Source organism: Orcinus orca, chromosome 3, assembly GCF_937001465.1.
Source record: "Orcinus orca chromosome 3, mOrcOrc1.1, whole genome shotgun sequence".
NCBI classification, from domain to species: Eukaryota; Metazoa; Chordata; class Mammalia; order Artiodactyla; family Delphinidae; genus Orcinus; species Orcinus orca.
In genome coordinates, this window is record NC_064561.1 from 14,767,867 (window position 1) to 14,791,287 (window position 23,421).

Consider the following 23,421-nt stretch of genomic DNA (forward strand, 5'->3'; position numbering starts at 1 on the left):
CCAACACAGCAGCAAAGCAGCACTGAATCAGAAGCAGGTAAATTTCAAAATGACAGCTCTAAACATATCCACTCTCCTTTTGTTCTCCTCCTATCCCTTTGCTCTGAACACCTCTGCCCTGAGGCTTTGCCTTTACCCTTCTCTGATTACTGCTCCAAAAGTGTTTCCAAGAGTGGGGAGTATTTATGGTTTCATTTGCTCCCAAGTCCTTGGTGGAAAAGGATCTTTGCTTCCTGATTCTTACTAATTCTACACTCACATCATCAACACAAAAATCATTAAAAAAAAAAATTTCCTCAGCTTCATATTTCTTCTGGGCCAACACTGAAAGAATATTTTCAAAGAAACAATATCCTCTCTCCTTTGCTCTTTTGAGTTTCACGTTCTTACCTCCAGTCTCATTTTCAACCCTTATTACGGGATGCATCACAAACACAGAAGAAAGTTCTTTGTGCTTTCCTGTACCAGCTAATTATTCTAATTTGTTCTGTCTCTACCGAACAGAATGCGAAATCAACACAAAGCCTGATTATGCGACCTCTTCCAAGGGAATGGTCTGAGAGTTGTCTATTTACTAATGAAGCTCAGTGTGTATTAAGGGTTGACTGAAGCAATCATCAGGAATTTTCATCCCTTAAATTAGTGTTTTCTACCAGATGCACATCTTTCATTTCAGATAATATAACTTTTAAGTTCAGGATACAACTGGACAAAAGAAAAGAAAAAAAGGTAACCAACACGACATTTGCAGTAATAACACAGTAACAGCTATCATCCTTCCCTGAGGAATTCAGCCTACTTTATGGACACAATTTAGTACACACTCATAAGAAAGTTAACAAAGCCCAAAACCACTTCACAAGAGCGTAGAGAGGTAAAGGTCAGAAATTATTACTGCCAGACCCAGCAGACAATGGCATCTACCGGAAAGAGCACAGGACAGGAAAACCTGGAAGCCTGTGTTCCAGTTTCGGTTATTCCTGTAAGCATTAGTACGATCTGAGTGAACTCAGCCTGCCCTGCATTTTCCGTTTATAAAAACCTACATCATCCTCTCAGTAGAATGAAATGCCACATCTGAAAAGTTTCAGATCTCTTTAGGAAAGAAACAAAACTCATGCTTTCCAACCAAAATGGAATAATTCAGTCAATGGAGACTTAATAAAAATCTGCCATAAAGCGATTGTTTACTTGAAATCTATCTTTTGTGGTATATTTATTGGGGTAAGGAGTGTAAGCAAATCATAATTAGAGTTACCAGTTATTCCAGAAATCAAGGTCATTGAGTTCAGATTCCAACTTTGACCCTGACCCAGGCTTACGGAGATGTAAGATGTCCCAATACCTCATATCCACCATACATGGGAGAAACAAGGTATGCAGACAGATCCTCTTATAAATATCCCATATGTAGTGGTTTTAATACAGGGTCTCAGATTCATTGCCATTCTTCGCATCCAGATGTGGGCATTTTCCCTTGAATTTAGGCAGGCTTTCCATGGCTCCAAACAATAGAGCAGGGGTCAGTAAATTATGGCTGGTGGGCCAAGTCTAGGCCTCTACCAGCTTTTATAAATGAAGCTTTATTGGAACACAGCCATGTTCCTTAGTATATGTATTGTTTGTGTCTGTTTTCACATCACAGCAGCAGAGCTAAGTAGTTGCAAAAGAGACTGTATGGCTTGTAAAGCCTAAAATATTGACTGTCTGACACTTTATGGAAAAAGGTCTCCAACGCCTGCAATAGTATATAATGAAAGTGACGCTATGTAACATCTAAGACTAGGTCATAAAAGGTCATGCAGCTTTTGCATGATTCTCGTGGAATGCTTCAACCCTGGACAGTCATTCTCTTGGGATACTCTATATTGAATCCTAACTACCACGTTATGAGAAGTCCAAGCCACATGGGCAGCCATCTATAGGCACTCCAGTCAACAGTCCTTGTTGGGCCCAGTCTTCAAGGGCCAGACGTGTGAATTAAAATTATCTAGATGATTCCAGCCCCAGCCATCTGAATCCTCATGAGCTGAGGTTCCAGACATCAGTCATGGAGTAGAGACAAGCCATCTCCTCTGTGTAGTTTGAATTGCTGACCCACAAAATCTGGGCACATATTAAAATTTTTGTCTATTTCACCACTAAGTTTGGACTTCTTTATTATGTAGCAATAGATAACTATAGCACTGTGTCTGTACACAGGAGCTCTACATTTCACAGAGCACAGATTTTTAGATGTGAATGTTGACTGCTCAATTTCTAAGAAGAACGTATACACACACATAGGTACAAAATGTTTATGTATATGTAAATATTAGACCTATATAAACTAATCTATATTATCCATAAAATGAGGGGGCCTTGATAATGGCTAACATTATTTTTCGGTACTTATTGTGTTCCAAGAACTGATAAATTCTTGCATTGTATGAATTTTCTCTTTCACCCTCATAGCAACTCCCTGAGAGAAGTAATGTTATCTCTATTTTATAGATGAGAAAACTGAGGCAAAAACAGATAACATGCTCAAGAGTACTCAACAAGTAAATTTTGAGTCAAGATTTGAACCCAGGTTCTCAAGTTTTAGATCCCTTACTCATACTCACCAAGCTATATACTGAGGAAGGGGATGAAAGCTGACGCCATTACCTCATGCTCAAGAAGTTAGACAGAAACTTAGCAGGTATGGTTGAAAGAAGACAGAACTTGGAGTCGTAAGTCCAGAGCCTGAGTTATGAGATGAATTCTCCTCTCATCTAGATATAGGTTTGTTTTTAGAAAATGAAGAAGATCACTGCATATTTTGATTGTTAATTTCTGTACTTAATGATTACCAAAGAATGGAATTTTACCAGGGAGCTATTTTGCAATGACATAAATTATTGATTCAAACTCAAACCTTTATTATAAATTATTGATTCAAAATCAAATCTTTATTAAGCCTCCCTTGCATCAGAAGTCTTTCGCACTCTTCATTTCTTTGAAACCCTTTTCTGTCTACTCTTGGCCAAAGCTTGAAGCCTAATTTAACATTTGGAAATAAAATAATGAAACAGTCATAACAACAGCAATTCCAATGCCTACTGAAACGGAAGCTCTAAATAATTTTTCAGATAATTTAGGAAATTAAAAATATTTACATCATAGATGCAAAGACAGAAGTTACTTGTGTAATAAATGGTGAGACAAAAAGTTTCTGGTCAAGTAGATTTGTTTATATATGATCACTAGTCTGAGTTCTACCCCTGTGCTAAAACCCAGTGACAGGTTGCGTACAGCTTCTAAAGGGATAGTGCAGTGCATTGGGTCAAATTCATGCCATAAAATGTGGTATTAATAGTAGTACTAGAAGACAGAGTGACTGTCTTCTTTGGGACATAGATGAAGACCCCAAGATAGACAATATCAAGGACAAATTATGTAGAATAAGATATTATCTCAGTCCTTGGAACATGTCATCCAGGATAGGACAAGAAGTAGATTTATTATCAAGTACATGAAGCCAGAGACAGTAAGCAATGAGTGGTAGTTGGTTAAAATAGACAGGTTTTAGAAGTAGAGGCACGGATGTAGAAAACAAACTTAGGGCTACCAGGGGATTGTGGCGGGGAGGCTAAATTGGGAGATTGGGACTGAAATATACACACTACTATACATAAAATAGATAACTAGTAAGAACCTGCTCTTCTTATTAGCACAGGGAACTCCACTCAGTACTCTGTAATGGGCTATTTGGAAAAGACTCTAAAAAATAAAATAAAATTGGGGCTTCCCTGGTGGCACAGTGGTTGAGAGTCTGCATGCTGATGCAGGGGACACGGGTTCGTGCCCCTGTCTGCGAAGATCCCACATGCCGCGGAGCGGCTGGGCCCGTGAGCCATGGCCGCTGAGCCTGCGCGTCTGGAGCCTGTGCTCCACAACGGGAGAGGCTACAACAGTGAGAGGCCTGGGTACTGAAAAAAGAAAAAAAAAAAAGTGGATATGTGTATATGTATAACTGATTCACTTTGCTGTACACCTGAAACTAACACAACACTGTAAATCAACTATACTCCAATAAAAATTTACAAAAAAAATAGGTTTTAAGAAACATAGTCAGGGAGCAGTGTGGATTGGAAAGACCTGGCAAGAAATACTTCTGCATCCTCAGACAGTGCTCCCCAAGCTGGCTATTGCAAGGTTGAGCATTTAAGAGATATTTGACCTAAGGAGGACATGAGATTAACAATCTATCCCAATGTGCATGAATTATTCTCCTCGGTGCTATCAGAAATCAGATGGCATCGTAGAGCAGGGGTCAGCAGATCTTTTTTGTAAAGGGTCAGATAGTAAATATTTTGGATTTTCTGTACCATACGTCTCCATTGCAACTGCCCATCTGCTGCTGTAGCACAGAAACAGCCATGCACAATACGTTAATGAATGAATGCGGCTGGGTTCAAACAAAACGTTATGTACAAAACCAGGAGTCAAGCGAGATCTGATCAGTGGGCCAGAGTGTGCGGACGCCAGTTCTGGGTCAGTGTTCACAGCTGAATGAGTCATGAGGCCTTAAGTTCCAGTTCTCATTGTACTACTTTCTACCTGGGTGAACTTGGGTTCGTCCTTTTATTTATATGGGCCACTGTATTAGTCAAGGTTCTCCAGAAAAACAGAACCAACAGCATGTGTATACAATGTGCCCATATATACTGACAGATATAGATCTAGATATCGATATTGATACCTAGATCTATATCCATATCTATATAGAGAAAGAGAGAGAGAGATTTTAAACAATTGGTTCACACAATAATAGAGGCTTGGTAAATTCAAAATCTGCAGGTTAGGCTGTGTAGAGACTCTCGGAAGAGTTGCAGTTCAATTTCTGTAAGTCTTCTGGCAGAATTCCTTTTTGCGACAGGGAGGTCAGTCTTTGTTTTATTAAGAGCTTCACCTGATTGGATGAGGCCCATGCATATTGTGGAGGATAATCTGCTTTACTCAAAGTCCACCACCAATTTAATTATGAATTTCATCCAAAAACACCATCACAGGTACTACCCTGGTGACACAGTGGTTAAGAATCCGCCTGCCCATGCAGGGGACACGGGTTTGAGCCCTGGTCTGGGAAGATCTCACATGCCGTGGAGCAACTAAGCCCATGCACCACAGCTACTGAGCCCGTGCACCTAGCACCCATGCTCTGCAACAAGAGAAGCCACCGCAATGAGAAGCCCACGCACCACAACAAAGAGTAGCCCCCGCTTGCTGCAAATAGAGAAAGCCCACGTGCAGCAACGAAGACCCAATGCAGCCAAAAATTATAAATAAATAAAACATAAAAATTTTAAAAAACACAAAAACACCATCACAGAAATATCCAGAATAATATTTGACCAAATAACTGGGCATGGTGGCCCAGACAAATTGACATGGAAAATTCACCACCTAAGCCATAGTTTTCTCACCTTTTACTGAGAAATATGACTTATCTGAGCTATTTTGATACCTAGAAGATACCTTCTAGAGGTAACACCCTCAGTATTTTACATGGTAGGCAGTAGAGGGAATGAGCCCATTTGCCCAGTCAGATGACACCTAAAGGATAAAATTCTGTCTTCTCTCTCCAACCCACAAGGATGAATGCCAAAAATACATCACTTATATCTGCTTTAGCTAACATAGGATAGGTCTGGAACAGACCTATGCTCCCAGTAAGTCTCATGAAATGCTGTTTCATTAAGGAGAGACTTTACTTGCTAAGATTAGAAGAAAAAGAGGGTGGTGGATGAAAAACTGCCCAAGGATATAAGCTCCTGCAAGGAAGCAGGAAAGAGAATGGGTATCCGAAGATGTGAGCTCTGAGCCAACACTAATTCCACGGCATCAGGTTATAATTCAGGGAGCCCAACCGCTGGGGTTTTTTTCCCCTTCTTTTCTTCCCCCAAAGAGAGACAAGCATACTGACAAAGGAAGAGCATTAGTCACCACAGATAAATTCCTTTTTAGAGCTGATCTCACAAATGATTTGGCTCAGTGTAGACTATGATTTGGCTCCCAAAACCATAAGCTAGAGCATTTCATTCCAGGTCCCTCCTCAAATATCCATGATAGGTAAAACTCTGGCATCAGGTAGGTCTTGAAATCTCCCCAGGTGATTATAATATGCAACCAGGGCTGAGAATCTGGAGATGTAGAGAAAATTTAAATTGAACTTTAGTTAAACAGTAAAACAAGCTCTGACTCTACTGGCTGGAGCTAGACAAGGGATATGGATTTAGTGGGATGAGAAGATAAAGGACACCAGGGAGTAAATCAAATGCTTTACACCTGTGCTTAGCTAATTGTTACTCAGATAATTCAGACACTCTTACAGCACCTGAACCCTGAAATTCCTTAGTTCTGTTTATGAAAAAGGAACTCTTCAAGTAACTGAACTCTGAGAATCATGCAAATCATAAAGAAAAAGAAGAAATCTTATTTTTTGAATTAGTTGATTTCATATATACTGTTTCACTTTCATGATATTAACTACTTATCTTTCTTTCCATTTTATGTTTGAGGAAAGTAAGGCTTTAAAGTCTCAGTAATTTTCTCAAGGTCACTTGTTAAGGGTGTGGTAGGCAGCATAATGGCTCCTAAAAATGCTCTCACCCTAATCCCTAGAACCTAATAATATGTTACCTTACATGGTAAAGAGGACTTTGCAGATATGACTGAAGTTATAGGCCTTGAGATAGAAAGGTTATCCTGGATTACCTCATGGAACAAATCTAATTGCATGAGTCCTTAAAAGCAGAAAACCATTCCCAACTGTAGAAAGAGAAAGAGAGAGATGTCCTAATAGAAGCAGAATCAGAGAGATGCAACATTTTGGGTTTTGTGGGTGGAGAAAGGGGACTCTGAGTCAAGAACTACAAGTGACCGCTGGAAGCGGATAAAGTCCAGGGAACAGAAACACCCCTAAGAGCCTCCAGAAAAGAATGTAGCTCTGCCAACACTTTTTTTTCTTTTTTAACCATCTTTATTGGAGTATAATTGCTTTACAATGGCGTGTTAGTTTCTGCTTCATAACAAAGTGAATCAGCTATACATATACATATATCCCCATATCTCCTCCCTCTTGCATCTCCCTCCCACCCTCCCTTCCCTATCCCACACATCTAGGTGGACACAAAGCACAGAGCTGATCTCCCTGTGCTTTGTGGCTTCTTCCCACTAGCTAGCTATTTTACATTTGGTAGTGTATATATGTCCATGCCACTCTCTCACTTCATCCCAGATTACCCTTCCCCGTCCCTGTGTCCTCAAGTCCACTCTCTATGGCTGCGTCTTTATTCCTGCCCTGCCCCTAGGTTCTTCATAACCATTTTTTCTTTTTTTTTTTAGATTCCATATATATGTGTTAGTATATGGTATTTGTTTTTCTCTTTCTGACTTACTTCACTCTGTATGACAGTCTCTAGGTCAATCCACCTCACTACAAATAACTCAATTTCATTTCTTTTTATGGCTGAGTAATATTCCATTGTATATATGTGCCACATCTTTATCCATTCATCTGTCGATCCTGCCAACACTTTTACTTTACTCAATTGAGACCAATGTCAGACTTGTAAGGTAATAAATTTACGTTGCTTTGAGTCACTAAATTTGGGATAATTTGCATGAAAGCAATAAAAAAAAATACAGAGGTCCTACAAGAGCCAGGCTATATATTTATACTTAAGTATTTCAGAAATGAATTTAACCTTGTGATTGACAGCAGCAGCAGCTTCCAAGGGATCCCACCACACACCTGAGGCAAAAGGAGCCTAATACAAAGCAGTGACAGCAGCAGGTCACTGCCCCACACTTGGGGTAGAGGGGGACTTGATCTACTGTAGCAGCAGCATAGCCTGAATGGGAACCCATCCTCCTGTGGCACTAGTCCCATCAACGTTAGTCTAATCTGCTAGCATCTGCTGTGCCAACAGGCCCAACATATACAAACCCTCCAACTCAGTAGCATTAAGTGAGCCAGGCTCAGTGTTTCCTGAAACTCATATCCAGTTGCACTGGAAATCCAAGATATCACCTACTGTTATGAAAACGTAAACAATAACAGAAGACTGGGAACTTCAGAAAGAAAAGGGGAACAATGGAATGGGTGAAAACAAATGGGGTAAATATAAGAGACTATCATTAGCCTCATGAGTTTCTTAAATTCTATATGACAGTCAAAGCAAAAATGATGACACCATCTGATGGGGTTCTCAATGTAGAGAAAGGAAATACTACAGAAAATCATACTTTAAAACTGGGGAATATTAAGAGACCTAAATGGAAGTAAAATTTTGAAACTTCACTTGAAGTAATAAAACACTGATTCCAGTAGGCTATGATAAATTACATATGTATACTGTAATGCCAAAAGCAAACACTAAGAAAACTATACAAACAGTATACACAAATGATTATAAATGAATTAAATTAAAATGGACTTATTAAAAAATGTTTAAGTAACCCACAAGAAGGAAAAATAAGGGAAACACAGGATTGAGAAACTAAGGTAAAAGACAAAACAAAAAATAACATGGTAGACCAAATCTTTGACATGGTAGTAATTACATTAACAGTAAATGATCTAAATAACCAAGTCAAAGACAGAGATTGGAAGAGTAGATTAAAAACTCGCAAGCATGATCCAACTATATACTGTCTATAAGAAGCTTACTTTAAACATCATGATATAGGTAGTTCAAAGTAAAAGGATGAAAATGATATATCATGTGAACATTAATCAGAAAAAGCAGGAATGGCTATATTAATATCAGATAAAGTAGACTTCAGAGCAAAGGAAATTATTAGGGGCAAAGAGGGTCATTACATAAACATAACAGGAATAATCCACCTAGATGACCTAGTGATACTAAATGTGTGTGCACCAAACAACAGAACTTCAAAATACATAAAGCAAACACTGAAAAAGGTAAAAGGAGAAAGTTTTAAATCCACAATTATTATTTGAGACTTCAACACAGCAATTTATACAACTACCAGAGAGAAAAATCAGCAAGGATATGGAAGAACTGAAAACATCATCAATCAACAGGATATAACTGACATTTAAAGAACACACTCAGTAAGAGCAGAATACATATTCAAGTGTCCATGGAACGTTCACTCATATACCATATACTGGGCGATAAGAAAACATTAGCAGATTTAAAAGAATTAAAATCATAGAGAGTATGTTCTCTAGCCATAATGGAATCAGACTAGAAATCAATAAGAGAAAGACAGCAGGAAAATCTTCAATCACATGAAAACTAAACATCACAATTCCAAATAACTCATGGGTAAAAAAGACAGCATCAAGGAAAAATTTTTAAATGCATAGAATAAAAGAAAATGGAGATATAACAGATCAAAGTTTGTGGAACAAAGGGAAAGCAATGCTGAAAGGGAAGTTTATAGCACTAAATTGGGAAAGAAAATATTTCAAAGCAATAATCTAATTTTCTATATTAAAATAGTAAAAAAGGAAGAGGAAAAAACACTAAACAAGCAGAAAGAAGGAAATAATAAAGATGAAACAGAAATCCATGAAACTGAAAACAGGAAAATAGGGGGGGAAATCAATGAAACAAAAGGCTGCTTCTTTGAAATAAACAATCTAACCAATAAAGATCTAGCAAGACTGATAAAGATAAACAGAGAGATGGCACAAATCACAGATATCAGAAATGCAACCAGGGATACCATGACATATCCTGCAGGTTAATGAGGGACAAGCTACTATGAACAAGTCTACACTATAAATTCAAAAATGTAGATGAAATGGGCCAATGTTTCTACACCCAAAACTACCAAAACTCAGCCAAGATGAAATAGATAATCTCAATTTTCCTGTAACCATTAGAAACACTGGTTTTTCATTTAAAAACTCCCAAAAGAAATGTTCAGGCTTAGATGTTTCACTTTTACCCAAGACTTAAAGAATTAACACCAATTTTACATGATTTGATAAGAAATAGAAGGAGAGGGAACAGTTTCTAATTAATTTTATGAAGCCAGTATTACCTTGATGCCAAAACCAGACAGGGATAGTATAGAAAGAAGAAACCTACAGACCAATATTTTTTATGAAATTGGCTGAAAAACCCTCAGCCAAATATTAGCAAATTAAATCCAGAAATATATGAAAAGAATAATATACCATGACCAAGTGGGATTTATTCCAGTTATGCAAAGTTGGTTAAATATTTGAAAATTAAAGTGTAATCCACCATATCCAATAGATTAAGGGGGAAAAGTCATGTGATCCTATCCATTAATGCAGAGAAAGCATTTGACAAAATCCAATCCCATTCATGATTTTAAAAAAAGAAGAAAAAAAACTCCAAGCAAACTAGGAATAGAAAAGGAACATAATGAAACTCATGAAGATGATCTACAAACAACCTATACCGACATTATATTTAACTGTGAAAGACTGGATGCTTTCTCTGTAAGATCAGAAACAAGGCACCGATATCTGCTCTCACCACTTTTATTAAATATATTACTGGAGGTTCTAGTAAGAAAATAAAGCAAAAATAAATAAATACATAAATTTAAAAGTTAAATTTTTAAAAAGTTTATTTAAAAGATAAAAGGACTATTCCTACTACGTTGCATAGGAAGGAACATATCCTACTGAATGTTGAATAGTAATATATCCTATTATACTGAATAAGGAAAAGTAAAACTGTCTGTATCTGAAGACGAGATGATAATCTAAATGGAGAAAATACCAAGGAATCCACGAAAAGCTTGAGAAATAATATTAGTTTGTAAATGATTTAGAGTACAAGATCACCACAATTTTATCAAATTATATATTAATAACAAATGTGTAGAAGCTTAAATAAAAATATGTGATGACATTTACAACTGACCTAAATAAATACTTAAATATAAGCCCAATAAGACATTTATAGGACCTCTATACTGAAAATTACAAAATGCTGACGAAGAAAAATTTTTAAGTCCCAAACAAATAGGGAGACATACCTTGTTCATGGATTAGAAAACACAACATGATAAAGATGTCAATTCTCCCCAAGTTAAGAGGCTTAACACAATTACTCTTAAAATGCCCTCAAGGTTTTTGTGGATATAGACAAGCTTATTCTAAGATTTATATGGTAAGAAGAGGCTGAAGAAGAGCTAAAACAACTTGTAAAGGAAGATGAAAATGGGAGGAATTAATCTACCCAATTTCAAGATTTTGCAGTAATGATGGAGGGTAGATACATAGATCAATGGAATGGAATAGAGAACCCAGAAATAGACTGACATAAATACATATAACGTGTTTTTGACAGCAGTGCAAAAGCTATCAAGGAAGAATAGACTTTTCAAAAAATGGTACTGAAACAGTTGGACATCCCTCGACAAAAACAAACAAAAAATGAACCTTAACCTCCACACCTTACACAAAAATTAAATCAAAGTGGATCATAATCTTAAATGTAAAAGCAGGACATTTTTAGAAAAAAAATAGGAGAAAATGTTTGGCATCTAGAACTAGGGGAATAATTCTTAGACTTGACACCAAAAGTATGATCAATAAAGGCAAAAACTGATAAATTGGATCTCATCAAAATGAGTTAAAAATGCTTCATAGAGGGCTTCCCTGGTGGCGCAGTGGTTGAGAGTCCGCCTGCCGATGCAGGGGACACGGGTTCGTGCCCAGTTCCGGGAAGATCCCACATGCCGCGGAGCGGCCCGCGTAACAAAACAAAACAAGCAAACAAAAAATGCTTCATAGAAGATCCTTTTAAGTGGATGAAAACTCAAATTACACAGTAGGAAAACATATTTGAAAATCCCATATGAGACAAATGACTTGTATCTATAATATACAAAGAACTCTCCAAACAACTTAAAAAAATCCAACTAGAAAATAGGCAGAAGACAGGAACAGACATTTCATGGAAGAGAATATACACATGGCAAAGGAGCACGTGAAAAGATGCTCAGCATCATTAGCCATTAGGGAAATGCAAACTAAGACCATAATGAGATGTCAGAGAGTAACTAAAATTAAAGTATAGGGACAACATCAAATGCTGGCGAGTACATAGAAAAATTATATCACATCACTGGTGGGAAAATAAAATGGTTTAGCCACTCTGATCAACAGCTTGACAGTCTCTTTTAATCCTAAAAGTAGATTCACCCTACAACGCAGTAATTGTACTCTTGAGCATTTATCCAAAAGAAACAAAAACTTAATTAAGTTCCCACAGAAACTTACACATAAATGTTCATAGCAGTTTTATTTATAATAGCCAAAAACTGGCAACTACCCAAATGTCTTTCAGTGGATGAATGTTGAAACAAATTGTGATAAAATCTTATGATAGAATACTACCGAGCAACAAAAAGGAACAAATTATTAATATACGCAAAAATTGAAATGAACTTCAAGAGAATGATGCCGAGGGAAAAATTTTGAAAAGCCGATCTCCGAAGATTAAGTAATTCATGATTATGTTTACATATTATTCTTAAAATAACAAAACTGTGGAGATGGAGAACAGATTACAAGTTGCCAAGGGTTAGAGATGGGGGTAGAAGGTACAGCGGGGGAACTCTGTGAGGTTTTTGTGGTTCCAGTACAAATAATACAGCAATCTTGGTTTTAATCCCTAAAGATTTCTAAAAGCAATTCCTAACAAGAGGTGTCCAGATATTTAGCAATGGCAGATTAGAGGTATAGCTCCCCAACATAACAACTTCAAAAGAGAACATACTAATTCAATGCATATGTTAATTTCAAATAAGGCCAGTCACAATACTTAAATGGTATATATCTTAATGATATTATTCTAAGTATCCAGCTATACCAGATGGACTAGCAAGATTTTCTGTACATTCAACCTTATTTAAGACAGTAAATCTTATAATAAGACAGTTAAAAAAAGAAAAAGAAAAAAAAAACAAACCTCAACTACAGTTGGATATTCTCATAGGAAGATGAGGTGAAAATATGCAGCAGCGGTTCAAAAGCTTAAGCAGTGGCACCTAAATTTGGTTGTGCATTAGAATCATCTGAAGCACTTTTTAAAAACCCTCACACTGACGGTTGGTCATCGTAGACCAATAAAATCATTTTAAATCTCCTCAGACGATGCCAATGTCTAGCCAGAACTGAGAACCAGCGGACTAAGCAGAAGGGGATGTTTCTACAAAGATCTCTTAACAATAAGTCCTTCCACCCAATCAGATTTACCTCCCCGCAAAGGGCTAAAGAACGCTAGATGTTGTCCATACTTGCTTAGCTTTAATTAGCACTTGTGACTTGCCCAAAACCTAGATCATGTTTCCCCTAAATTTCATGTTATTCCCTACGTTTTTCAAACCCAGGGCTAAGGGGTTTGCCAGGATGAGATTTTAAGTGCTCACACAGGGGAAGTCCCTGGCAAACCAGGACAGCGGTCCCTCTACATTGAAATGTAAAGCACCCTAAATAACCCTGCCACTGCTCCCAGATCCTAGTCTGTGCCAACCAGTGGAGAAAAGGCATTCTCCATTACTACCACGGCAAATGCTGCCGTACTTGCCTTGGCTGGTCCCTATCTTTTCCAGGCACCACTCCCCTTCACCTGCTGGTGGAAGCTTTGGCCAGCTGACAATGCAGATATTTTCAAACTTTAAGGTGAATAAAAATCATCTGGAGGGCCTGTTATAACAGAGATCACTGAGCCCCACCAGAGTTGCTGATTCCATAGGGCTGGGACAGGGCCCTAAAACTTGAATATTTGACACATTATCAGGGGACGCTGGTAAAACTGGTCAGGTTGTTACCGAATGCAGGTTCGTGTGTCTGAAGCACAGTGAGGCCAAACAAAACTAAAGGTTGGAGTCTGGAGCAGAGAAAGGTTTATTGCAGGATCGAGCAAGGAGAGGGGTGGCCCGTGTTCCAAAACACCCTGAAATCTCCAAAGGATTTCAGTAAAGCATTTTTAAAGGCCAGGTGAGGGAGGGACGTCCCAGGGAATGTGATCAGCTCGTGCACAATCCTCTGATTGGTTATGTTGAGGCCACAAGGCAGGTAACATTATCCATCCTTAGGTGCCAGAAGGTCTGGGAGCTACATGCTCATGATCATCAAGGAGTTAATTTCTTCCATTGGGTGGTGGTTTTTAGCATCTGAAAACTCAAGAAATATGCCTGAGATACTATTATCTGAGTACTTCAGAGAGGAACTACAGCAGAGGATATGGGGGATGGGTCTGTCCTAGGAAGGCCCCATAGGGTACTGCTTGGTTACAAGGTGACCATACTTTGAGAACCACTGCTCTAGTGGCTTGGAATGTTCAGAAAGTAATGGAAGAATCCCTTCTCAGGTCTAGATTCTAGTATCGCCAGCTATTTTGGTGGGGGGAAGGGTAAGTTTTGTCCTCGCTTGGACTTCTTGTTCATTTATATCAAAGCCTATTTGAGGCAGTGCGCTCGGCAGTCCTGCAGTTCTGTCTTTTGCTTCAACAGTGTTTGGAATGAACAGACCCAGGGACGCTCCTTGCTCCAGCCCCCGACCACCCTCCAACCTTTCTTCCTGTCGCAACCTTTGGAATCAGCCACTCAGCTATCCCCAGCCTCCAGGACAGGCCAACACTGTTTTTTGAGCTTAGCTCCTTATCACTGATCAACCACGAGTTCCCAGGTTTGTCAGAATTATTCCATCGAGGTGGAGGCCGCCGTCCACCGCCTGTTCAACATGCATCTGGGGACACTTACCTCTCTCTGAGCTTCTATTTCGACAGCAACAATGGGACTCTGGACAGTGTGGGCCACATTTTTCGCCAACTGGCTGAGGAGAAGTGTGAGGGCGCCCAGCGTCTCTTGAAAATGCAAAACCAGTGCTGTGGCCGCGCCCTCTTCCAGGATGCGCGGAAGCCTTCTCAAGATGAGTGGGGTAAAACCCAGGACGCTGTGGAAGCCGCCATTCTTAGGGAGAAGAGCCTGCACCAGGCACTATCAGATCTGCGCGCCCTGGGTTCCGTCCGCGCAGACTCCCACCTCTGTGACTTCCTGGAGAGCCGCTTCCTGGAGGAGCAGGTGAAACTCATCAAGAAGATGGGCGACCACCTGACCACCTGACCGCAGGCTGGCTGGTCCGCAGGCTGTGCTGGGCGAGTATCTCTTTGAAAGGCTCACCCTCGAGCACAAACAGGAGTCTCTGAAGTCCAGCGGCCTCTGAGGAGCCCCTCTGGCATCAGAGCTTCTGCCTGAAGCCCTGCTCTGCAGCTACTAGGCAGCTTTGTAACCGCCCTGGAGCCCTCTCCCAAGCCTTGGACCAGATGGAAACAATAACGCTTTTTGCAGAAGGAAAAAAAAAAAAAGCCTATTTGAAACACAAACAGAATAAAGAGGAAAAAAAGAAATATATATATATATATATATATATATATGTGTATATATACATGTTTTTCTTTTTTTAAAAATTTATTTTACTGAAGTATAGTTGATATACAATGTTGTGTTTATGCTGTACAACAAAGTGATTCAGTTATACATATATATAATTTTTCATATTCTTTTCCATTATGGTTAATTACAGGACATTGAATATAGTTCCCTGTACTATACAGTAGGACCTTGTTGTTTATCCATCATATATATAATAGGTTACCTCTGCTAATCCCAAACTCCCAATCCATCACTCCCCCACCTCCCCCTTCCCCTCGGGAACCACAAGTTTGTGTGCTATGTCTGTGAGTCTGTTTCTGTTTCATGGATAAGTTCAACATATTGACCTTCAATTCTTCTACTTTGCAGCTTCCCTCTTATCAGGAGATGTCAGCATTTAGTGCAAGGACAAATGCTTGCCTCTTGGTGAGTAATGTAGGCAATGCCTCCAAGAGACAAATAGCCCTTAGGGAGGGGGAAAAAGTCTTTCAAAAAGGTTGATGCCCAGAGGAGGCATTTTCAGTCATCTCAGCTTAGAGGTCAAATATCCAAAATTAAAAAGGTTAAAAAAAAGAAAAAGAAGCAAGGAAGAAAAGAAGGAAACAATTTTCTTATCTCATAGTAATAAGGCAGTTTTCCTTAAAAAAAAAAAGACTTAAGCCATAAATTCTCTTTCCTAATCAAAATGTGCTTTTCCGTCTTTAGACTATTCCTCTTATATCCTGTATTATTCATGACGTTTAATTCTTGAAATAGCACATGGCTGAAAACAGAAGCTAACCTCTTGTCCACTATGAATTAAATCTTCTTTTCCTAGGACCTGTCTACAATGTACAGTTTGGGGTTTGCCAACATAATTATTTTCTCTGAAATAAGTTACAGCATTTTGCCTTTTCAATATATAGTTATACAATATATTGTTAACACAACATAGTTAATATAGTCAATATAGTAAATACAACTATAACACACGTGATATGATGCCACTTTGGTGATTTTCTTCATCCATGTAATTCTGAAATTTGACAGTATAGTTTTCATATTCTAATGAGCTGAGTATTACCTTTGCAAGGATAGAAAAATAAAATAAATTCATAATATTCTTGTGTGGTTTGCCCCTGGGGTGGATTACCATAATGGGGGGATATTTGAGCCATTCCTCCAGCGAGCAGCCCCTTGTCCTCTCCAGGGAGTGGGGGAAAGGATCTTTAATCATAATAATCCTGGGGGGAGAAATCTCAGAAATAAGACATCTGCTTCTGTGCCTTGTTGTTTTGCAGAATAGCAATGATTGCTTTAGCAGCTTCTATTGCCATGTGTGTACAATAAGTAAATGAACATAAAATTGAATGAACGCATAAAAGAAGGATAAACCCACCCAGCTTAACAAATCCACTCTCTCACCTGCTGTGCCCTGAAACATGAAAGAAAGAATCATGGGATCATAAGGATTAATAAAATAACAGTCTCTGTTAACAATATTGACAGAAGGTATAGGAAAATTTGTCTGATGTGAGACCAAGAGCTTAACTGCTTAATCCTTTTTTTTTTTTTTAAGGGCAACTCATTCATTTATTGTTTAAAGATTGCAAGACAACTTCTGAATTTCTGTAGCACAGTTTAAATGTTTTACTTTTTTGATAAATCAGAGTATAATAGAAAAAACAATTAGTTTCCAGTAATATCTATATCTCTATTCAGAATTAAGTCTTCCACAGACATGTAACCTGGAAACAAAAGCCTGTTACAATAAGCAAAGCTTCAACAGAGCTGCTACTTTTCGGGCCAGGGAAAGGTTCATCCCTATAGGAGGAGGATGTGCTATGTAAAATGGCTGCAAGGTCACAGCCTTGAGGGCGCTGGAAGTCTATTATCCTATCCCACATTAAGTAGTTTGGTGAACTTCCAACGTCCGTTCATCTGCAACCAAGCTGGCAAACTTTAACTGATATTTCAAGCAGGTAAAAAATAAATTAAAAGAAATCCTTACACTGATGTTCCTTGATTTACACTGTTAAATGGTTCATTAACATGTAATTCTGGCTAAGAATTACATTTGAGACTCCTTGCTCAGATTTTGGTTAACAGTACAAATCTTTCAGAAATTCAAATTCTTATTAATCAATAATTTGTCAGCTAGGCTACATTCAGGCATCAGCTGCAACTACAGAATAGGTGCACTGCCTCAGCGCTTTGGAAAGACATAATCTAGAACACTACTAGCAGACAAAATATCTGTTACTAGACAGCACAGGTGCAGTACAGCAAGACAAAAACATATATTCATGTGTGCCGCGGACCAGCCGGAGAAAGAGGATCTCACCGCCCAGGGTCAGAAGGGAAGGGGTAAGGAACTGAAGTGGCACCGACGGATGGGGTCAGAAGGACCAAGACAACTGATGGTTGCAAGGCAAATTTTATTATGCTACAGTTGCAGATTATCTAGACTAGAAAAAGGAAGGCTGCCAGATGGTGGTTTACATTATCTACAGACTGTCTCGGCTCAAGGTTAACTTCCCTGGGAGGAAACCCATAAACCCAGAAGCATCAAAAATAACCTGCATGTGCAGGGGGGAGACAGCTTTGCTTGTCTCATTTTACATTCTTTCTGATCTCTGGGCCCTGGTGATTTATCTCCCATGGAATGGAACAAGGAGGGGAACAAGTAGGGACAGTCCCTTCGAGCAGCGGCCGCATGCCTGGCATGTCCTTACCTGCCCTCAAGGCTGACTGCTTCGCACACGTATGTTGCCTTGTTTCAGCCTCAAGCCCTCGATCCTTTGTTGAAATACAATAATTTCATTCCTATGGTTTTCAATACCAAAAACTCAACCTCCAGGAGGGCTAAGGTCTAATTTGTACTCCAAACCAAGCAGCAGTGCAGTTCACTACTACTGAGGCTGGATCCATAAAGACTTCAAGACCACGTCCAGAAGACAAGTTATTATATATAGTACCCTAGAAGGTCTGAAACATAATTATCATATACATAGCTGGTCCTTCAGAGCTTTTTACCTATAACATGTTTTTTGATGAAAGTTATTTAATGTACTGGAGATAACTGTGACTTACTGATCAAATATTTGAGTACTTATACTTACCTGGGATTTCATTTCTGCTGAAAGAAAAAGGAAGAACAGGACTCACTAAAAAAAAAACAAACTTTAGAAATGAAAGTAAAAATCTTAACACACACTATCACTTTTGGAAGCAGCATAGAGGGGCAGTCAACGGTAAAACACTGGTGAAATAGGTCAAAACTCTAGGCCAAACATCCATTATTATTATCATCAGTGACAGTACCACAACTGTGCCCTTCAGAATTAATAATCACTCCTAAGAATCTTCATTTGGCACCAGATGATGCGGTTAAGAGAAACACTCTGGGAGGTTTTGAATCAGACTTGGTTTTTTGTTAGCCAAGTTACAGGAGAATTTTTGAAGTGGGGGGAAGGAAGAAGGAAATGGACCAGGAAAAGAATTTAAGCCATCATCTATAAACCAACAGAGCACTGATAGTTCCAAACATTATGTCAGACACTAAAATGACTGATATAGGCTCAAGTGGTTTATAAAACCTATAAAAAGACTATACCAGCAAAGTCCCCATTTATCTGTAGAGTTCAGAAGCTAAAACAAGGAATATTTTAGCTTAAAAGCTTATCTCAAGAGAATCATACACACTTCACATGAATAAAAATACCTGAAACCAAACATTTTTAAAAGCTCCAATACCCAAAATATAAAGAAAAATACTAATTCAGAAGACTCAATCAATCCATGATAATCACAAAATGGCTGGGCAATCTCTATCTCCCTTCCACACTAACCATCCATCCCATGGAAGACCAAGGGAGATCAGACCTTCCAGACTTACCTTCCAGACCTTCCAGACACCTGGCTGCTGCAAAATTCTATGGAGACTCCTTGTGGAACAGCAGTTTCCCATCTCTTGTGTCTCTCCCTATCGTGATCACGATCATGCAGGAAGCAAGTCTGGCTGTGCTATTTCTTATCATTGTCTGTCACCCATCTGCAGCATGGTATTGTACAGATAAGGAAAAAGTAGTTCCCTTTCCCCCAGAACGTTGAGGCTCAGGTACACGGTAATTCTCCTGTGCACACAGTCATTATTTAGGCCGACTCAGTGACTTCAACAGGCTTAATCATGTGATCAGGTTTGTTGCCAGCTGCGTAATGCTCCCACATCTGTAGATAGAGCCGCTCTAGGTCCATTGTGTATTGTTTGGTGTTGAACAGAGGGCTAGATGTTCTCTGCTTCCAGACTTTGCCACGAAGTTTCTTCAGGTATTCTAGATCAGTTCCCAGTTTCACAGCTATGTCTTCATATTCTTGTCTATTTTGAGCAATAAGCTCAAGACAGCCTAAACAAGTGAGCTGGGAAGCTGCAACTCGGGAAGCAAGAGTCTCTCCTGGCATAGTCACCACGGGTGTCCCTGACCAAAGGACATCCATCCCTGTGGTGTGTCCATTACAGAGTGGAGTGTCCAAGCAGACATCAGCCAGCTGGCCTCTCCGAACATGTTCCTCTTTAGGAGCAACAGGTGAAAAAATGATACGCTTCTGGGGAAGGCCCATATTTTGTGCATACTGTTGAATATTAGGTTCTCCTACTGCTGGAAAACGCAACAGCCACAGTACACTATTGGGAACACGCTTCAGAATATTTGCCCACATCTGCAAAGTAGATGGGTCAATGTTATATAACTGATTGAAGTTACAGTACACAATGGCATCTTCCGGTAACCCGTACTGAGAACGTGTGGTTACAATAATGGTACGGGGAACCTCCTCTCCAGTGGCAGCCTTAATGTTGATCTGGGTAGTTGCCAGTCCATTGCTAAGACTGAATCCATTAATTGTTATCTGAATTTGTCCTCTGTTAATCATTTCAATAACTGCCTCTGCAATAGTATTCATAGGAATGACAGGCATATTAAGAGCTGTATTACTGCTGTCTGCGTTGTCTCCTCCATCAGGACATTTCATCTGGACAATGTGCACATCTGGGAGACTATCAAGAAATGCTTTGAGGTCGATGCCATTCAGCACAATCCGATTGTCATAAATGTGCCCATTGGACTTAAAATCGATGACTGCTTTCTTCTTCAGGTGAGGGAACATATTAGCATGATCACCAATAAAGAAAGTATGGGGCATATAAGCCAGTTTCTCAGAATACTGCTCAGCAACTTCAGCAGGTGAAGTTTCCTGATCTGTGATGATATAATCCATGAAAAGCACGCCACTGGTCCCAGGGTAGCCCAGCCACATTGCCTGAATAGGAGCTGGCCTGAGAGCAAAGAGTTCATTTCGAGCACCCCTCGTATAACCATTCATATTTACAAGGATGTGTATACCATCTTGATGGATGCGATCAGCTGCTTCCCCATTGCATGGAATCTGAGAAAGATCAATGAAATGATGGGCTTCTGCCATCACCTTCGCTCGGAAGTTTGTGCCATCATCTGGGCTCAGGGCATAACAGAATACCTCAAATTTATCAGGATTGTGCATGCCTGGAATAGACTGCATAAGATGAGAAGTAGGATGATTCCCAAAGTCAGAACTCACGTATCCTACACGCAGTCGACCATCACTGAGCTTCAAGTCTTTTGCATGTTCGTACGGTGGTTTGTGAAGGACACTGATCTCATCCAAGCAGAGGTTCCCGTGGCTCTCAGCAATAGCCTTCCTGAAGCCATGAGAAAGAGGATAGAGCATACTATGATGAGGCTGCACAGAAGGCAACCTATTCTTCTCCAGCTGGTCAGCCACAATGCTGACCAACTTCTTCATTCGCTCATCATAGTCTGTCCAATCACAGACAATCTGCAGGCAATGAGCCAAATCACAATAAGCGTCAGGAAAATAGGTTCAAGCTTCAGAGCAGTGCGATGAGAAGCAATTGCTTCTGGAATATTCCCTGAATACTTGTGAATGGAAGCCAGATTGCTGTGGGCATCCGCAAGTGCAGGGTTAATCTGAATGGTACGAGTGTAACACTGCAAGGCTCCCTGAACATCCTGCATCTCCTTTAGAGTGTTTCCCATGTTACAGTAGGCATCAGCAAAGGTAGGACTGATTCGAACAGCCTCCTTATAATGCATCAGAGCTTCCTGCAGTTTTCCCTGCTGCTGCAATACACTTGCTAAATTTGAATGGGCAACAGCAAACTCTGGGAAGACTTCTAATGCTTTACAATACAAGCGAACTGCCTCTTCAATGTTTCCCTGATCTCCCTTGATATTGCCTAGGTTATTCAGAGGGTCTGCATGGGTGGGACACAGCCGCAGAGCTGTATTATAACAATCTTCTGCTTCGGCAACACTGCCCTTCTCTTCCAGAGCGTTGGCTAGGTTGCAGTAAGCATCAGGGAAATGTGGTTGCAATTCAATAGCTCGCCTGTAGGTGTCTATTGCCAGATCTATCAGGCCTTGCTCATAGTATACACAAGCCAGGTTGGCATGCACCACTGCATGATTTGGGCTCAAGCTTAGGGCACAAAGGTAAGCTGCCACAGCTCTGTCAAAAATCCGTGCCTCTTCCAAGACATTTCCTAAACTGATATAAGCATCCAGAAAATTGGGGTCAAGGGTGACAGCCTTTTCAAAGTGATGAATTGCAAGCCAAATCTCCCCTTGTGCATTGAAAACACAGCCACGATTACTCCAAGCTACTGCAAAGTTCGGTTGCGTCTCCATTGCTTTCAAATAACATGACTTGGCTCCTTCCAAGCCACCCAGGGCTTTCAGCAGGTTCCCCAGGTCACTGCGAACACAGTACAAATCAGGATTGCACTGAAGAGCAGAGACGTAAGCTTGTACTGCCCCTTCCATGTCGCCTGCTGCTACCAAAGCCGCTGCCAGGTTAATATAACCATCGATGAAATCTGGCTTGAGATGCAATGCATGCCGGTAATGCTCAATTGCTTCCTGCAACTGCCCTCTTTCCTTGTACACATTCCCCAAATTCGAATAGGCTTCTGCCAGAAGAGGGTTCTGTTTAATTGCCAGAGTACTAAAGTGGGCAGATCTGTCCAGCCTTCGACACTGGAAGTGTAGAGATGAAAGTAATAAAAGTACTCCAGTATTGTCTGGCTCTTGTCTCCACAGCTGCATGCAGTGTCTCTCAGCTGCCTCAAAATCTCCTGCCTGATATTCTCGATGTGCCAACTCAGCTAACCCTTGGAAGGAAAGCATACGTTTCGTTGGTTCTGTGCTGTCGGCCACGTTGCCCACAGAAGACGCCATCTGGAGGGTCTGCAGAGAGTGAGAAAAGGGGGTAATTGAGTCCCGCTGCCACCACTACTGGCAAGAATGTTTCTAGAGGTAGCAAATACGAGGGCAGCAGCCGTACCACTGCTTTGGCAGGCTTAAGCGGCGGCGACAGTTACAGGCACCGAACCTTAGGAACTCTGGTTGGTCGTCTAACTCTTACGCTCTTGAAATCTTCATTCTTAACCCTGCCCTCTTCCACCATTTTTCTCCTAATCAGGGAATAAAAATTACCTATACACTTGCCTTAGAAGAAATCAAAAGTCAGTAGTCCAAACACTTTTCAAAATTTTGTTTTCTGCCCAGTCGGAAAGGAAATACATGATTGACTTTACTTCATCATTCATATAGTCAATGTGGAAAACATTAGGGCCGTGAATTTCAATACAGTAAGATCAGAAAATTTTAAATTGGCCTTCCCAAACCACTAATAAGTAATCGATGTTGTATATAATGCTAAAATCTTAGAGACTGAGTTTGATATTTTAAAAGTTCTGAAAGGATTAGCTAATTTCTCTTCTCATGCCTCAAAGCTGAGTATTACTTTTTTAAAAATAAATTTATTTATTTTTATTTATTTATTTTTATTTTGGCTGCATTGGGTCTTCAATGCTGCGTGTAGACTTTCTCCAGTTGCGGCAAGCGGGGGCTACTCTTTGTTGCGGTGCCCGGGCTTCTCATCACAGAAGCTTCTATT

General features: G+C 39.8%; 2 protein-coding genes and 1 pseudogene across 2 annotated transcripts; 1 reads left to right on the plus strand and 2 right to left on the minus strand.

The window, feature by feature from the left end:
- Window positions 1–2,685: 2,685 nt before the first annotated feature.
- On the plus strand, window positions 2,686–16,400 carry LOC101282505 (ferritin light chain-like; annotated as a pseudogene).
- A 560-nt stretch (window positions 16,401–16,960) lies between these two features.
- LOC125964105 (UDP-N-acetylglucosamine--peptide N-acetylglucosaminyltransferase 110 kDa subunit-like) lies at window positions 16,961–20,770 on the minus strand. Its single transcript, XM_049708603.1, has 3 exons — window positions 19,304–20,770; window positions 18,528–18,572; window positions 16,961–17,780 (listed from the first exon to the last, which is right to left on the minus strand). The coding sequence occupies exon 1, from the start codon at window positions 20,719–20,721 to the stop codon at window positions 19,561–19,563; it is 1,161 nt and encodes a 386-aa protein (XP_049564560.1). The 5' UTR covers window positions 20,722–20,770; the 3' UTR covers window positions 16,961–17,780; window positions 18,528–18,572; window positions 19,304–19,560.
- A 656-nt stretch (window positions 20,771–21,426) lies between these two features.
- Window positions 21,427–22,700, minus strand: LOC125963871 (UDP-N-acetylglucosamine--peptide N-acetylglucosaminyltransferase 110 kDa subunit-like). Its single transcript, XM_049707439.1, has 2 exons — window positions 22,031–22,700; window positions 21,427–21,431 (listed from the first exon to the last, which is right to left on the minus strand). The coding sequence occupies exons 1-2, from the start codon at window positions 22,698–22,700 to the stop codon at window positions 21,427–21,429; spliced, it is 675 nt and encodes a 224-aa protein (XP_049563396.1).
- Between the last annotated feature and the right edge of the window lie 721 nt (window positions 22,701–23,421).

Excerpts from the sequence above, each read along its gene's own strand:
- LOC125964105 (XM_049708603.1), bottom strand. The coding sequence starts at position 20,721 with ATGTGGCTGGGCTACCCTGGGACCAGTGGCGTGCTTTTCATGGATTAT.
- LOC125963871 (XM_049707439.1), bottom strand. The coding sequence starts at position 22,700 with ATGGCGTCTTCTGTGGGCAACGTGGCCGACAGCACAGAACCAACGAAA.